This window comes from Mustelus asterias, chromosome 12, assembly GCF_964213995.1.
Source record: "Mustelus asterias chromosome 12, sMusAst1.hap1.1, whole genome shotgun sequence".
In the NCBI taxonomy this organism is placed as follows: Eukaryota; Metazoa; Chordata; class Chondrichthyes; order Carcharhiniformes; family Triakidae; genus Mustelus; species Mustelus asterias.
This window is the reverse complement of record NC_135812.1, coordinates 96,443,180-96,460,961: the sequence shown is the minus strand read 5'-3', so window position 1 is coordinate 96,460,961 and position 17,782 is coordinate 96,443,180. Positions and strand designations below refer to the sequence as shown.

The 17,782-nt window shown below is 44.6% G+C and overlaps 1 protein-coding gene across 1 annotated transcript in view; it reads left to right on the top strand.

The window, feature by feature from the left end:
- map2k6 (mitogen-activated protein kinase kinase 6) overlaps nucleotides 1–17,782 on the top strand; it is a 113,623-nt gene that overhangs the window by 53,074 nt on the left and 42,767 nt on the right. Inside the window, exons 5-6 of the mRNA XM_078225662.1 lie at nucleotides 15,208–15,327; nucleotides 17,522–17,638. Of these exons, the coding sequence (XP_078081788.1) occupies nucleotides 15,208–15,327; nucleotides 17,522–17,638 (237 nt within the window). The remainder of the gene's footprint in view (nucleotides 1–15,207; nucleotides 15,328–17,521; nucleotides 17,639–17,782) is intronic.

Genomic DNA, 17,782 nt, shown 5'->3' with positions numbered 1-17,782 from the left:
GTCATCCACTGAGAGAGAGAGAGAGGCACCTCTGTGCAACACTGCTTACGCAGTATGTCCAACTGGCTGTATTCCAGATTCCTGAGATATGGAGATCCAGGGCGGGATTTTATAGGCGTGCTTGCCTCAAAACTGGAAAATTCCACATGAGGTCAATGGACCTTTGCATGGTCCGCCAACCCCGTCCGCTACGATTCTCGTGGCGGTCGGGACGGGAAAAGTCCCCCCCCCCCACAACCTCAGAGTCTAAATATGTGACACCAAAGATAGGATTTTGGGCTCTAGGTGAAGGGGAACAGAGGCCGGCAATGTTAAAAACAGTACCTCTGGGCTAGCGTGCTGGTTCCCTGGCTCCATCCCATCCTGGGCCATTTGCTCAAAGGCTGGGGCAGTGCGGTGACTCACCTGCAAGTGGCAGATAGCCCATTAATGGCCACTTAATGCCTGTTGAATGAAGATGACTGGGATTTTTCAGTTCATGTCCAGGTCCCACGAGTGGCGGAGGAGAGTACAGCTGACTGGAGGCAAACTCTTGGTGGTAGCGTGTGGGGGCTCGCACTCCGGGTATGTGTAGTGGGCCAGAGTGTGGCAGCAGCCACAGACCACCCAGTGAAAAGCCCAATTCCCACCACCTCCACAATGAAGGTCAGGCTGCTGAATCTATTTATCACTTAACCTTTGAAGAAGGATGGAGCGGGAGAGGATGGGGAGCTCAGTCTGTCACTCAGTGCATCCTGTTGCTGCTGTCCAGCTAAATCGCTTCAAATTAACCCATCAGCCACCGCCCTCCATTGGACAATGGGCACGTCTTTTGGCCATTAATTGGCCACTCCAGGGAAAGTCCCAGGTAGGTGACCGTTTCCCACACAGCACGAGTTTCTGACCCTGATCAGAGGGTACAGAAGCCCGCATGGAAAATCCTGCCCATGACTCTTGTGTTCACTTTCATGGAACAGGCCTGCTTAATCTGACAGAAAGAACGGGAAATAAAATGACAATTGATGTTATGTCAAAGTATTGTGGATGCTGGTAATCTGAAATGAAAGAAGAAAATGCTGAATAACTTGGCAGGTCTGGCAGCATCTGTGCAGTGAGAAACAGAGCTTTTCCCCTCCGGGGTTGAGACATCTGTCAGTATCTCACTGACAAATCTGGCTGCCCTTCAGCGACAATACACTGGGGCGGCCACAACAAGGTGAGAGTGCGGCATGTGCCCCTCAGGTACAACACGTCATGGCCTCAAGAGCTGCCAGCCAATCAGATAGACCAGCGGCTACGTAGCCCCAGCCCCTGACGTCCCGAGAAGAAGGACGATGGATACTGGACTTCAGGTTAAACCCAAGGATTTTGGTTGAGGAGGGATTGAGGACCCTAACGAGGGGCATGGGAGTCGGGTTTTAGAGGCTGAGGGGGAGGCACAAAGGCAGGGCACCACCTTGGGGGAGGGAGGGTGGGCGTTATCCATGATGGGCATAGGGGAGCTTCCCAAAGGAAGGAACTCTTGGCCTTTCAACCTGACCTGTTTAAGATTGCCATCTGACCAACTACCTTTGCCTTCCCCGCCCAATGTATTATAGTGGCGGAGATGGAATGAAGCCCTTTTGTGACTTGAATTGGTGACTTGAGGGTCTTAATGAGCCTGAGGGTGGGTGGGCTGCCTGATATTCTATCCGCCTCCCATAATATTGGGGCCAGCTTAGAGGTGAATGGGAAAGATGGCTACCTGCTTTTTTTTAATATTCCCTCCCCACCCCCCCTACCCCCTCGCCTTCAAATACCCTAATTGAGGGCCATAAAATGCACCCCACGGTCACCAATTCAAACACGACAGGTTTCTACTAAATCAACAAATGAACAAATAACCTAGAATCAGTGGCATTGCTGGAGGGAGCTGTGCTGACGAGGAGAGCTTCTTACTCTTTGAATAGTGCAATGGGATCTTTTACATCCACCTGACCTGGTACACTTGGTTTCAAAACTTCACCTGGAAGACCACACTTCCAAAAATGTGTAGATTATTGTTCGTATCCATTGAAAGACTTGAACCTATATGTTTCAAACTTGGATTTGAGACTGCTACTAACTGAGCCAAGCTAACATGTTATTTTCTTCATTGGGTTAATGCTGCTGTTATTTCCTGCAGCTGGCCAGCCTGTGATATTTGTACTTCTGTAGGCAGTCGCTGTGTCTGGAAAACATTTCGCTCAGATGCTGGGAGAGCAGGATAATTACTCATTTTAGCCATGTAGTGTTTACTTAGGATAGAGCTAATGGATTTTTGTTTCTAGATGGAGATCTCCCCTGGGATTTTTATGAAAGGAATGGAAGGTGGGTTAAGGTAATCAGGGTCACGTGATGATGTGATTAATGAGGGGAAGGAGGTCTGTAGCTGAGAAACAGTATTTCAGTTCTGGCTGGGAATTGCTTGAAGACAGAGGTTTTCTGCAAGCTGTTCTCTCTCCACAAAATCTCTGAAAGCTTCAAGGCTGTCTCCATTAATTATAGCAAGTATATTTATCGTTGCTAACTGTATTTAATGTGGCTTTTGAGTCTGTAAGAGGAATGTTGCTTACTTGGAACTGAAACAGTGATAAGTTAGAAATTAGAGTTGTTTCCTCTTTTTTCAAAATATTGTTCAACTGTTAATAGTTAAGCTGCCTCTTTTGTTAGAATTATAGTTAAATACAATTATTAAATAAAGTTTGTTTTAGTATAAAATCCCTAATTTGTCAGTGGAATTACTCCTGGAATGAAGCATCCTATCCTCACTTATATGCCAAAAATAGGAAATTGTTGGCGTTCAGTCTGGCTTCATAAGATACCTTGGGATTCGGGTCCAGGACCCCAACAGTCATAACTGCAGGAATTCCTCGGGATAATGCCCTAGACCCAACCATCTTCAGCCGCTTCACCAATGACCTGCCTTCCATCCTAAGTTCAGAAATTCATAGAATAGAATTCATAGAATCCCTACAGTACAGAAAGAGGCCATTCGGCCCATCGAGTCTGCACCGACCACAATCCCACCCAGGCCCTACCTCCATATCCCTACATATTTTACCAACTAATCCCTCTAACCTACGCATCTCAGGACACTAAGGGACAATTTAGCATGGCCAATCAACCTAACCCGCACATCTTTGGACTGTGGGAGGAAACCGGAGCACCCGGAGGAAACACACGCAGACACGAGGAGAATGTGCAAACTCCACACAGACAGTGACCCAAGCCGGGAATCGAACCCAGGTCCCTGGAGCTGTGAAGCAGCAGTGCTAACCACTGTGGGAATGTTTGCTGATGATTGCGTAATGTTTAGTACCATTCGTGATTCCTCAGATACTGAAGCACCTGTACAATATCCAGGCTTGGGCTGACAAGTACCAAGTAACATTCGTGCCACACAAGTGTCAAACAATTACCATATACATCAAGACAGGATCTAACTGTCACCCCTTGATATTCAATATCATTACCATCACAGAATCCCCCCTATCAACAAAATGTAAACTGTACTATCTACATAAATACTGTGGCTACAAGGGCAGATCAAAGGTTAGCTCACCTCACAAAGCCTGTCCATCACTTACAATACACAAATCAGGAGTGCAATAGAATTCTCTCCACTTTCCTGGATGAATGCAGTCCAACAACACTGAAGATGCTCAACACCATCCAGGACAAAGCAATCTGCTTGATTTTTACCCCTCCACCACCGACAAACAGCGGCGGTCTTGTGTACCATCTACAAAAAACACTGCAGGAACACACCACAGTCCCTTAGGCAGCACCTTCCAAACCCACAACCACTACCACCTAGAAGGACAAGAGCAGCAGATACCTGGGGCTACCATCTGGAGGCTTCCCTCCAAGTCACTCGCCATCCTGACTTGGGAATGTGTTGTCTTTCTTTCACTTTCTCTGGGTCAAAATCCTGGAATTCCCTCCCTAACAGCACTGTGGGTGTACCTACACCTTAGGAACTGCAGCGGTTCAAGAAGGCAACTCGCTACCTGCTGAAGGTCAACTAGGGATGGAAAATAAATGTTCGCCTAGCTAGCAACGCTCACGTCCTGTGAGTCAATATTTTTTTTAAAAGCGAGCCTCCTTCTGACACTCTTCCCCATGCCTCCACTACTCTTGAGACTATTGCTTTGGCAGCGTAGAAAGACTACCACACAAGCCCTTGTCGGATGCTGCCATTTACCTGGAAGGATGAAGGTTTGGAGACACCAGCTGGCTGCAGTCCACTAGCCCTGCCCTTGGAGGCATCCACCTCCCTCCTCTCATCCCTGCCTCTGCCTGCAGCCAGTGGCAAATGGTACAGAATGAATGGGAACCCCGCACCTTGCTGGGATCTAAATGTCATGAGACCAACAAACCTGCTGTTGTGTGGGCTTGACCATAGGGAGAACACAACAGAAAGTCCAGTTGCTACATCATTATCAGGCTGTCCCTTTTGTTGGTCAGTTGTGTTGACCTTGAACTCCACCCACTTGAAATTACTCTACTCCCACGTTTTTAGGATCTCACTGACATCTAACCACTGAATCGTTCGCCATCAAACTATTACTCTTGAGACAAATGGTTCAGAGCGATGAGACTGGAGGAAACAGTCGAATGGGCTTCCGTACGGTGGCACAGTGGTTAGCACTGCTACCTCTCAGTGCCAGGGACCTGGGTTTCCTCCGGGTGCTCTGGTTTCCTCCCGCAGTCCGAAAGATGTGCTAGTTAGGTGTATTGGCTATGTTGAATCCTCCGTCAGTGTACCCAAACTGGTGCCAGAGTGTGGTGACCAGGGGATTTTCACAGTAACTTCATTGCAGTGTGAATGTAAGCCTACTTGTGCACTAATAAATAAACGAGGATCTGTTCCAGCTCCAATTCTTTTCATAGAATCCCAGTAGTGCAGAAGGAGGCCAGTTGGCCCATTGAGACTGTACCAACTGTCTGAAAGAACACTCTACCTAGGCCCACTCCCCTGCATTATACCAGTAACCTCATGCATTGATAATGGCCAATCCACCTAACCTGCACATCTTTGGACTGTGGGAGGGAACTGGGGCACCCGGAGGAAACCCACTCAGACAAGGGGAGAACGTGCAAACTCTACACAGACAGTGACCCAAGGCGGAAATTGAACCTGGGTCTCTGGAGCTGTGAGCTAGCAGTGCTAACCACTGTGCCACCGTACCGCTCTATTTTCAATCTCTGTATCAATGATCTGCCTCCAATCCAGTCTCGGAAGTTTATCTATGCTGATGATATCTGCTGTACCTCTCAGGCTCGGACATATTCTAGACTAAACATGTAACTAAACAATGATGTTGCAAAACTGGCCAACTCCGTGAGACCAGTGCTGGGCCAAGAGGGAACTCGACATGTTCTTGAATGGCAAGAGCCTGAATCATGAACAACATCCTGTTTATTTTGGTGTTGCCTTTGACCAAACACTGACATACAAAAACATCTGAACAAGACAGCAGCAAAGACTAACCTCCTCTGCAAACTTGCTGACTCTTCATGAGGTGTTCAAATCTTAAGGACCTCAGCTCTTGCCATTATCTGCTTAACTGCATTAATCTGGAATTAAGAATCTACTGATGACCGTGAAACCATTGTCGATTGTTGGAAAACCCATCTGGTTCACTAATTGTCTTTAGGGAAGGAAATCTGCCGTCCTTACCCAGTCTGGCATGCGTGAGACTGCGGAGCCACAGCAGTGTGGTTGACTCTCAACGGCCCTCCAAGGGCAACTATGGATGGGCAATTAAATGCCGGCCAGCCAGCGACACCCATGTCCCACAAATGAATTTTTAAAAAAAACTAAATAGCTGCTTTGCAATGCTTCCATGTCACTTTTCCTTCAACTTGATGTTTATCTCATCTGTTGTTGAAACAAGGTAAGTTTAATTGCATGGGAACACAGTTTAAGATGTTGGCTAAACCGACTAGGGTACAATGGATCCTATAGTGCCTTCACCCCATGGACAAAGGATGTGGCTTGTTCAATCGAGGCAGACTCTTTGGTAGGGAGGAGAAATTCTGTCATCACTTTTGCACATTCTCAATGAAACGATACTTGCTTTGTGTACACCTCATTATTTCCCTGTGATCCAGTAAATGGCCCTTTTTGCACATTGGCAGTAATTTGAATATATATTGTGTAGAATGTGCAGTGATTGCTGTGATATCAGGTGTTAATCTGAATGTAATTCTGTTCTCTCTAATATACAAGTTAATTCTCTTTCTCTCATCGTTGTTTATTAACTCGCACTTCATTCCAGACACATTTTATTGCCCTTTTCTGTGTCTGTATCCTTTTGTAAAATGTTATTGCGTTTAGTTGTGATCACAAGACTAATTTTTCACATTCTGTTACCCAAACTTGTCTTAAAAGAGGCAGCTCATAAAAGTTATTTATAGCAGGCAAAGTTAATTCAATAAATGATTAGTTTACTACAAACGCAGAGAAGCTGGAGGCTGCATTTCTAATTGAAGATAGTTGGCCTGTGCGGAAATTAAGCTATGCAGTGGCCTGGTGATCTTTCTGATGTTCCTTGACGCAAGGCCCAGCATTAACCCTACAACATGCCGTGTGTAATAGCCAGTATTGATTGTGCTGTTTATTGGTATGACCTCACGTTTAACTTGCTATCATCATAAGTTTGTTCCATTCACAACATAGATTCAGCCTTTTGATCCAGAATATTACTCCACTGGTTTGCTCAATCCATCATCTACTTGGCATTTGATGAAGGAGAAAGAGGATATCATGATGTATTTTGTTTTTGCCTGATGTGTCAACACTTGATGCGTTCAGTCCACTAATGCCTCCAACTTAAAATTCTTATCCCCCTCCCTACCTCAGCAAAATCCTTCAGTTCTACAACGCTGTGATAACACTGTATTCCTTGAATTCTGGCTTCTTCCATTTCCCTGGTTTTCTTTGCCGCACCGATAGCAGCCATCTGTTGGGCCCCGAAGGTCTCGAATCCCTATTTAAGGCTTCTACCTCTCATTCTTTCTTTAAGATGGTCCTTAAAATACTATCTCTTTGACAAAGCTTTTGATCATCTGTCATAGAATAGAATCTCTACAGTGCAGAAGGAGGCCATTTGGCCCATCGAGTCTGCACCGACACCACTCCCGCCTAGGCCCTATCCCCGTAATCCCATGTATTTACCCCGCTAATCTTCCTAACCTATATATCCTGGGACACTAAGTGGCACTTTAGCATGGCCAATCAACCTAACCCACACATCTTTGGAGTGTGGGAGGAAACCAGAGCAGCCAGAGGAAATCCACGCAGACACGGGGAGAATGTGCAAACTCCATACAGAGAGTAACCGAAGGCCGGAATTGAACCCGGGTCCCTGGCGCTGTGAGGCAGCAGTGCTGACCACTGTGCTACCCTTAGTATCTGTCCTAATACCTTCTCATGTGGTTCGGTGTATTTTATTGTGGTTGTCTTATTTTTGTTGTTCACTAGCAACTACAGCCGGCACTGATTGGCAAATTCAGTAAGATTTGCTGGTGTCGCTGTGTTGATGGGAAATTTATTCCTTTACCAAATTTGCCCATTTTTAAAAATCTGAAACCAGCAACAATATTTATAAAGGGACAGATCCAATTAAAATTCAACAATGTCAGTTTTTCCTTGAAGGCCTTCAGCAAATGTTACCCAATATTCTATGCCACTGGGTTCTGAATCATCTTTGCAATTCCCGTATCTCTGGAAATTGATCAGTCATTATTGCTATATCTATGGGTAGCACAGTGGTTAGCACTGCTGCCTAACAGCGCCAGGGACCTGGGTTCAATTCTGGCCTTGGGTCACTCTGTGAAGTTTGCACATTCTCCCTGTGTCTGCGTGTGTTTCCTCCGGGTGCTCTGGTTTCCTCCTATAGTCCAAAGATGTGTGTGTTAGGTTGCTTGGCCATGCTGAGGTCCCTCGACACCTCTGAGAATCTTCAACACTACATCTGAATTGGCTGCCGGTTGCTTCCAAGCAGGTAAACCTTCTGCCTCCCTGTCTTACCTCTAGAAACATGGTCTGGGGGCAGGGTAGAGACGGCAAACAGGCACAAAGGCCAGCACACCCATTTATTCATCTGCCTGCCTCCTACACATCCCCATTGGGGCTTAAATATTCAGCCCTTTAGTTGTAAAGGCATGCAAGTTTCATTTGTGTGAAAGGATGCTGAAGGCAATGCCACGCCCTTTCTTCCATTCGGGTTTGTAGTAATGATGTGCTCATTATATCGTAGAATAGAATCTTAGAATCCCTACGTGCTGAAGGAGGTCATTCAGCCCATCGTGCAACAATCCCACACAGGCCCTATCCCTTTAACCCCAGGTATTTGCCCTGCTAATCTCCCTGACCGTGTAGCTGCCGGGAGGCAGCCTCCAAAAAGCAGATCAAAGGCCTGGGCTACCAGATGGGCTTGGAGACATTCCCCGCCTGCCTAGCTTCAGCTGCACCTGCAGGTTACTTCATGAAGAAGCTCCTGTGGCCCGGTCGCTGAAGACATTTTTTATTTTAAGATTTAAAAAAAAAGTTGAGAGAGGGTCCCTCCATCTTGAGACGCATATCTGACAGCTGAAATGGCAGCTTGCTGCTCTGACAAAATTGAAGGGCCTTCCAGCTTGGAGAGCCTGTCTGCTGTCCTTAATTGGACAGTGAGCCTGCCCTCTGGCCAATTCATAGAATCCCTACAGAGCAGAAGGAAGCCATTCAGCCTGTCGAGCCTGCACCGGCAACAATCCCATCCAGACCTCATCCCTATAGCCCCACTTATTTACCCTGACATCAAGTGGCAATTTAGCATAGCCATTCGATCTAACCCGCACATCTTTGGACTGTGGGAGGAAATCGGAGCATCCGGAAGAAAGCTACGCAGACACGGAGCGAATGTGCAAACTCCACACAGACAGTCACCCGAGGCCGGAATTGAACCCGGGTCCCTGGCACTGTGAGGCAGCAGTGCTAACCACTGTCCCCATACTATGGGGGCTTCTGACCCCCGCTTGATCCTGACGACAGGATCCTGAAGCCCACATGAAAGTCCTGCCCGAGCTTTAACCTAAGTACTAACTTTTTGCCATGACTTTAGGTTTGTGGATCTTCTGGGTCTGAATTTAAATTTTGAAGTAAAAGTGAATGTTTGTCCTTGTGTTCTACCCTCCTTTAATAATAACACTTGTGTGTTCTAGCCTGGTCTTTAAGAGTTCTACATTTTGAAAGCTTGTTGTTAATTATCCAAAGCATTAGGAAAATGTAATACAGTGTGTCTGCAAAGGCTTAAATTCAAAGCTTTGATTGAAGTGAAATGAAGAGACAAATGACTAAAGCTGCAGGCAAAACATGCACATTTTCTGTGATGTCTCGGGCTAATTTTATGCAGATCAGATGACTTCACTCCTGATCTGTGTGAGAATGGATGGAAGGAAAATCTCTTGCTGACTGCTTCTAATGAAACCCTGATGGTCTCCAAATGCTCTATTCTCATCTCCCTCTCCCTCCACTTCTTTACTGGGGAAATGTTCAGGGGCCGGTTGAGCTGGCCAGCAGAGATCCTTGCTTCCAATCTTATGCCCTGGCTCGAATCTCACCATTTTCACCAGTTATATTTACTATGCATGGTTGTACAATGATATTGGTCACTGTCATAGTCATGTGGCCGCATTACTGAACTTGATAACTGACCTGCACATTTAAACCGGATTTATAAAAGGCAGAGCTAATGCAATACAGAGAACTTTTTTTGATGAAGACACAGGCAAGCTTTAAGAATGAATTGTTGATGTTCTGCAAAAATAATGTCATTTGTGCCATGTTAAAGCTGATTTTCTTTTTCTGATCTGCGTTGGATAAAATTTAAAGCTTATTTATTATTGTCACAGGTGGGCTTACATTAACACTGCAATGAAGTTACTGTGAAAATTCTCTAGTCGCCACACTCCGGCGTCTGTTTGGGTACACTGAGGGACAATTTAGCATGGCCAAAGCACTTAGCCAACATGTTTTTCAGACTGTGGGAGGAAACCGGAGCACCCAGACACGGGGAGAACGTGCAGTCTCTACACAGACAGTGACCCAAGCCGGGAATTGAACCCGGGTCCCTGGCGCTGTGAGGCAATAGTGCTAACCACCGTGCCACGGGTGAACTATTCAGTACAACCTGTCATGTGTGGCTTGATTAAGTTCCTATTAGCTGGCTCCTCAGAGGGTCTGAATTCATATCATGCAATGTATGATGTTCTTTAGTCTCTTTATATTAGCCTTTAATTTTAACTCGTCCATGCACAACCCCTTCCTAACACACAAACCACTGGGGTAAAGGAAAAATGGACTTGCATTTTTTGATTTGATTTATTATTGTCACATGTATTAATATACAGTAAAAAGTATTGTTTCTTGCGGGCTATACAGACAAAGCATACCGTTCATAGAGAAGGAAATGGGAGAGTGCAGAATGTAGTGTTACAGTCATAGCTAGAGCATAAAGAAAGAGGTAGATCCATTCAAAAGTCTGATGACAGCAGGGAAGAAGCTGCTCTTGAGTCGGTTTGTACGTGGCCTCAGACTTTTGTATCTTTTTCCCACAGAAGAAGGTGGAAGAGAGAATGTTTAGGATGCTTGGGGTCCTTAATTATGCTGGCTGGTTTGCCGAGGCAGCAGGTAGTGTAGACAGAGTCAATGGATGGGAGGCTGGTTTGCGTGATGGATTGGACTACATTCATGACCTTTTGTGGTTTCTTGTGGTCTTGGACAGAGCGGGAGCCATATCAAGCTGTGATACAACCAGAAAGAAGCTTTCTATGGTAAAAATTGGTGAGAGTCGTAGCTGATATGCCAAATTTCCTTAGTTTTCTGAGAAAGTAGAGGTGTTGGTGGGCTTTCTTAACTATAGTATCAGTATGGGGGGACCAGGACAGGCTGTTGGTGATCTGGACACCTAAACACTTGAAGCTTTCGACCATTTCTACTTTGTCCCCATTGATGTAGACAGGGACATGTTCTCCCCTACGCTTCCTGAAGTCGATGACTATCTCCTTCATATTTTTGACATTGAGGGGGAGATTATTGTCATCGCACTAGTTCACCTGACGTCTGTGCACCTCAGGAATACGTCACACGCATTACTTCTGAAACATTTTTTACATTGACTGTTGCATTTGTTAATGTAACTTTGGTGCACAGTCAGATCCAGTAAAACACAGTCAGGTGAATGAAGAGTCTTCTGTATGCTGAATATTGGGGGTGGTGTGTTGGGGACAGAATTGGGGAAAGGATAGGCAGAAAATGAAAGATGCCTTCGCCAGAAATCAACAGACAGAATCTCTGAATGGAAAGTTCAGATTCCATTCCTGTAAATTTAGTTGATAAATGGACTTGTTTCAGGCAGACGCTCCACTTTATTTATCCAAATTAAGAATTGTAATTTTTCAATTTCCATGAGTCATTGTAACAGAGTTTAGTTGTTTGCTGTTGTAATCATGACCTCTACTGTGAAGGCTGGGTTTTCAGTGGGTCAGTGTCACACTCTGTACGCAGCCATCAAACGCTGTTCTGATGCCGACTTGTACCAAGTGGTGAAACAACCTCATCCCCTCATGTCAGTCTCTTTATCTGGCTTTTTAATGGATGTTGCCTTACGCTGGTGAACTGTTAAGAAAACACAGATGTTCTGATAATGGAAAAAATTACGAGTGGGATAATCAAGACCATTCCAAGGTTTAGATCATTGAATTATGGAGCGAAAACAAAGGATGAGGGGTAAAAGTTAAAAAAGGGTGATGATTTAGGATTGTGTAGTAATGCTGAGACTGGACGAGGGGGCTATTTTGTGCAATATCAAGAGAGTAGGACCATCTTGTCTGATTGCCAAGAATTAAACTTGGAGGAATAGCATTACTTTGAGTTACTTTGAAGTAACGTTAACATGCTGAGGGAGTTGACTTGTCCCTAATTTGGCACATTAAGACAGTATAGGTTTGGATTAGAGGAAAAAGGATATTAAAATGGCCATACTAAAATGACAGTAAGTAGGATACCTTGAACAGCCTTTCTTCAGTCGTGTGATGTTACCTATTACAATGAAAGAGAAGCTCTCATTTCATGAGTCTAGCACACGGGCCTATGAGTCACATACACATAAGCGAAAGAGCAATTATTCGACTGAGTTTGTCCCATTCAACCATGTTGCAACTAGACAAGGTGACACCCTCCCTCATTCCATATTCCCCATTTGCTAACAGCTGAGCTATCTCCTGGACAGCCACAATATGGGAACAGGGTTACACTCTTTAGACCCTTGTGCCTTTCCACTGTTCAAGCCGATTGCAGCTGATCTGTATATCAACATTATTTACCTACCTTTGGTTCCTACCCTTTAACACCGTTCCCTAACAAAAATCTATTGACCCCAGTTTTGTGGGAGTGAGTTCTGGATTTTTGCTATCCTTTGTGATAATAAGTGTTTCCTAGTTTCATGTGCCTTGATCTCTGAATTCTAAACTTTTGTCATCTTATTCTGGATTCCATTTCCCCCTCTGAATGAAATAATTTTTCTGTATCTACCCTGCTGCATTCCTTAATCATTTAAAATATCTTGATTAGATCACGCATCAACCTTCCCAATTTAAGAACTTGTCCTCTTAAATTAACCTCTTAAACCCTGGTATTATTTTGGTGAACCTGTACCACTTCCAAGACCAATATATCTTTCTTGACATCTGACGATTAATAAAAAAAAACACACACAGAGGCAAACATAACAAATATCAAATTGTGGGAATTACCTCTCCAACCGACAAGGGGATCGAAAATGTGCTGAGGTGATGAGTATAGCATTCGACCTACCCTGGACTTGTTTTGATTCTCTTTTTGTAGGCTTTCTTCCTGCTTTGAAGGTATTAAGGGTTTTTTTTCACAAAATTCCCATGAATAAAACAAATCCAGTAATAGGTTGGGCACGAAAGAAGTGGTAGGAGAGTTTCTATCTGTTTGGAGCGATGGTCTAACATGTATTTGTAAACCCTTTATAAATGCTTCCATAGAACCATAGAATCCCTACAGTGCAGAAGGAGGCCATTCGGCCCATCAAGTTTGCACTGACTGTCCAACAGAGCATCTTACCCAAGCCTACATTATCCCCGCAACCCTTCTTATCTCCCCCACTAATCTCCCTAACCTACATATTTTGGGACACTAAGTGGCAATTTAACCTGGCCCATCCACCTACCAGCACATCTTTGGACTGTGGGAGGTAACCGGAGCACCCGGAGGAAACCCATGCAGACATGGGGAGAATGTACAGACGCCATACAGACAGTCACCCAAGGCCAGAATCGAACCTGGGCCCCTGGCGCTGTGAGGCAGCAGTGCTAACCACTGTGCCACCGTTTCCCCGGCGACAGGAAGTGCACAGAGAAAGTGAACACAGCTTTGCTCCAAGTTCACTGACTTCCTGACCCTCCTCAATGTCTCAGTCGGCAGACTTTGATTTTGGACTGTGAATTATGTGGTGAGCAAAGGAATAGCATCACTTTGAGTTACCAACGTATACAATGCAGTAAGTACTGTTAATGTTCTCAAAGAGGGAGTTGATTTGTTCTTAACTCGGCAAAGTAAGGTGGCAAAAGGAAACTTTTATCTTCGTGAATGTAGCACATGGGCCTAAGGATCATACACACGAGCAAAGGAACAATTGGTCTATTGTGATTGTTCCATTTAGCCACTTTAAAAGTAACTACTTGATGCAACTTTATATAGATTTGAAATGATTGAATACAAAGTGCATTAGCATGCTATATGACCTAACATGACATCCAGGAATTGCTGACTTACAGTGAAATTCATATGCAGTGAATAGTTTGTTTATATTATCTCTAATGCATGTGTGTGTTATTACATATCTATCTAAAGCTACTTCTTTCAGTTCACTTTGCTGTTAGTTCTGTATAATTGAATCTATGATAACAGTTGGATAGTGACCTTAGTTTTTAAAGTTTATTTATTAGTACCACAAGTAGGCTTACATTCACACTGCAATGAAGTTACTGTGAAAATCCCTTAGTCGCCACACTCCGGTGCTTGTTCGAGTACACTGAGGGAGAATTTAGCACGTCTTTCAGACTGGGAGGAAACCGGAGCACCTGGAGGAAACCCACGCAGACACAGAAGGTGTAAGCTCTGCACAGACAGTGACCCAAGTCGGGAATCGAACCTGGATCCCTGGCGCTGTGAGGCAGCAGTGCTAACCACTGTGCCATCATGCCACCTTGTGCTTGGCAATAAAGTTTTATGTGTGAATGTATAAGTCAACAGAATCATAGAATGCTACTGCATAGGAAGACACGATGGCACAGTGGTTAGCACTGCTGCCTCACAGCGCCAGGGACCCGGGTTCGTTTCTGGGTTTGGGTCACTGTCTATGCGGAGTCTGTATGTTCTCCCCGTGTCTGTGTGGGCTTCCTCCGGGTGCTCTGGTTTCCTCCCACAGTCTGAAAGACATGTTGGTTAGGTGCATTGGCCATGCTAAATTGTCCCTCTGTGTACCCGAACAGGCGCCAGGGTGTGGCGACTAGGGGATTTTCACGGTAACTTCATTGCAGTGTTAATGTAAGCCTACTTGTGACACTAATAAATAAACTTAAACACAGTAAGCAAGCCATTTGGCCCATCATCCATCCCTGTGCTGACACTTTGAAAGAACTACTCAGTTAGTCCCATCCACCTGCTTTTTCCACACAGCCCTGAAGATAACGACTTTGTTGTAACTCTTTAATTGGAATCCAGAAGAGACTTCACACAAAGATACAAATCACTCAATACAGGTGTATGTGAAGGAAGATGTCTTGAGTATTTTTCGCTTGGATTGCTTGGCTGGTCTGAAGTTATATGGTATTAAAATGCTATGGGGAAATTGTGTGTTTTGACCAACTAAGACACTGCAATGTGTGGCTGATTGACATTGGCCAATTATGGGTAGGATTTTCTGGTCCCGCCCACCATCAGGATCATCTGGTCCCGCCAAAAATCAATGGACTTTTGGCTGGGCCGCTGAATCTTCTGGAGCAGGTCCTGAAAATCCCGTCCATAATTGGCCAATGTCAAGACGTCATGCTAAAATCACCAATCCTGAGACTTTCCCTCTGCTTTTCGTTCCACTTGGTAATGCCCTAATGTCTTATCTTTTTCAGAGGATCCGTGCCACAGTGAATAGTCAAGAGCAGAAGAGGTTGCTGATGGACCTTGATATCTCCATGCGTACAGTAGACTGTCCCTTCACCGTTACCTTTTATGGAGCACTTTTTCGTGAGGTAATTCTGCTGACCTTGTGCTTTGGGGTTGTGGGGTGTGCGACTATCACATTTGCACGACATTTGTGATAAAGTACAAAAATTGCAATTGGAAGTTGTTAAATGGGTTGCCATGCTAAAGTGCCCCTTAGTGTCCAAAGATATGTAGGTTAGGTGGATTAGCCACGGTAAATGTGCAGGGTTATGGGGATAGGGCGGGGGTGGACCTGGGCAAGATGCTCTTTCGGAGAGTAGGCGCAGACTCGATGGGCCAAATGGCTTCCTTCTGCATTGCGAGGATTGTATGGTACTATGTAGAAACACCATGTTTGCAATAGAGACACTTCTTTTCAAGATATGACATTTTAACAATTATCACAACTGCCCATATTTGGTGTTGGGGAAAACAACCAAACTCGATCTTTTTTCTCTCTTCCTATTCGAGCCTTTCACAATGTGTCTATTTTGCAGCTTTCAATTTCCAGCATTATCCTATTTTAGTAGCTTTCTATTCCGTTCCATTCATTACTGTCTGTTTCCTGAGGTAGAATCAGAGGTTGTGGCTTTAATAAGAGCAGAGGATGCTGGAAAATCTCAGCAGGTCTGGCAGCACCTGTTAGGAGAGAAGGCAGAGTTAATGTTTCGAGTCCTTTGACTCTTTGTTTGTGGTCTTAATGTTTCTTAGTACTGTACAATCACAGAAATTATAATATAGGAGGAGGCCATTTGGCCCTCATGTCTGTACCGCCTTGTTGAAAGTGCGGGTGTGCTTAGCCAGATATCCATTGTCTATCTAAGGGGTTTATAAGATAAACTGTTGGAATAGGTCCCAGGTTGATGCCCAGCCTGGCAGCCATGTTTATTGGTGCAATCTGATGCCACAAGATGAGTCACATGATAAGGTAACCTGCGTTCTGTGTTTTTTGGAGAGGAAAGGAGATGGCCTCCTCTGCAATTGAAATTGTAAAATTTGTTGCATGCTCCCCAATAAAATTATTTTCCTGCTGGTTTTGAAATACAGTAATGTGCTTGAAACTTAAGTCAGGGGATTCCTTCTCTGGAGAGAACAGGGCGAACGTTTCAAGTCTGGATGACTTTTTGTCAGACTCTAGGGAAGGGTCATCCAGACTCGAAACATTAGCTTTATTCTCTCTCCACAGAGGCTGTCAGACCTGCTGAGATTTTTCCAGCATTTTCTGTTTTTGTTTCAAATTCCAGCATCCACAGTGATTTGTTTTTAATCAAGGGATTCCTAATTGTTAATTTTCAGGCAAGAAATAATGCTAACCACACAGAAATTGTATTCCCAGTTGTAGCTCTTTTTTTTTGTAAGGGTATTGTTTTAGTCACTTATTGAGTCTTCTTCAAACAAAGGGTTTGACTATATCCTGCTACCATTCCATAAATTCTCGAATTTCTTCCCTAAACCTTTTTGACTCTCTGGGCAGGATTTTACAACCTCGCTTGGGCAAGATTGTAGAATCCTGCCCGAGGCCAACGGAGATTTCCATTCTGTGAGCCTCACCCGTTCCGATTCCGAGGTGGGCAAGGAGGTAAAATTCCGGCCATATTTCTCTTTTTTCCATTGCATTATTTCTTAAAACCTATCTTTTTTGCCATGGTGTTAGTTATCTACCCTATTGCTTTGTGTGTGTTGATGTGTAATTTTGCTTTGTAACCTTTCTCTGAAGGTATAAAGTTTTGCTTCCCATTGGATAGTTGACTTTGCAGCTTGGTGGTATAAAACAAATTTCTAGTTGTCTAGCGGGGAGCGAGGGGTGGAGTTTACACATTGTTCCACGTGACTTGTCGAAATGGGCTGAAAAATGAATTTTGGCACCAAATCTTCAGCCTCTACCCATTTGAGGCTCTTCAGTTGCCACGGCCCTGATTTTACTGGCACGCCTCCCCGATATCAGGGTGGGCGAGGCTCGCAGAACGGCATTCTCTGTTGGCTTCGGGCGCGATCTTACGAGCCTCGGGCGGGCATGCCGGTATAATTCTGGCTCACATTTCAACTACAAAGCCAAGCAGAATGGACAGCGCTTTAAAATTCAAGCTTTCATTTAAGATCTTAATAGTTGTCGGCCACAATCCTGCAGGTATCCCAAGTTATTGACATCACTATACACCTTATTTCCTTTGATCAAGCTACAGTCTGGACGGCTTGCGCATGCACATGAAACTGATGAGGCTTTGTTTCGGATTCTTGCAGGGAGATGTGTGGATTTGCATGGAGCTAATGGACACTTCGCTGGACAAGTTCTATAAACAAGTGATAGACAAAGGAATGACTATCCCTGAAGACATTTTAGGAAAAATAGCAGTTTCTGTGAGTCTCTTTTTATTATCATTAACCCTTTCTGTGCTGTATTGTAACTGCACCTGCAGATTAAATTTAGTAATTAATAGGTGGCGATGCTGATGCTTAGTTTGAGGAAACCAGAAAGAACCATTTATAAATCACTCTCTTGTG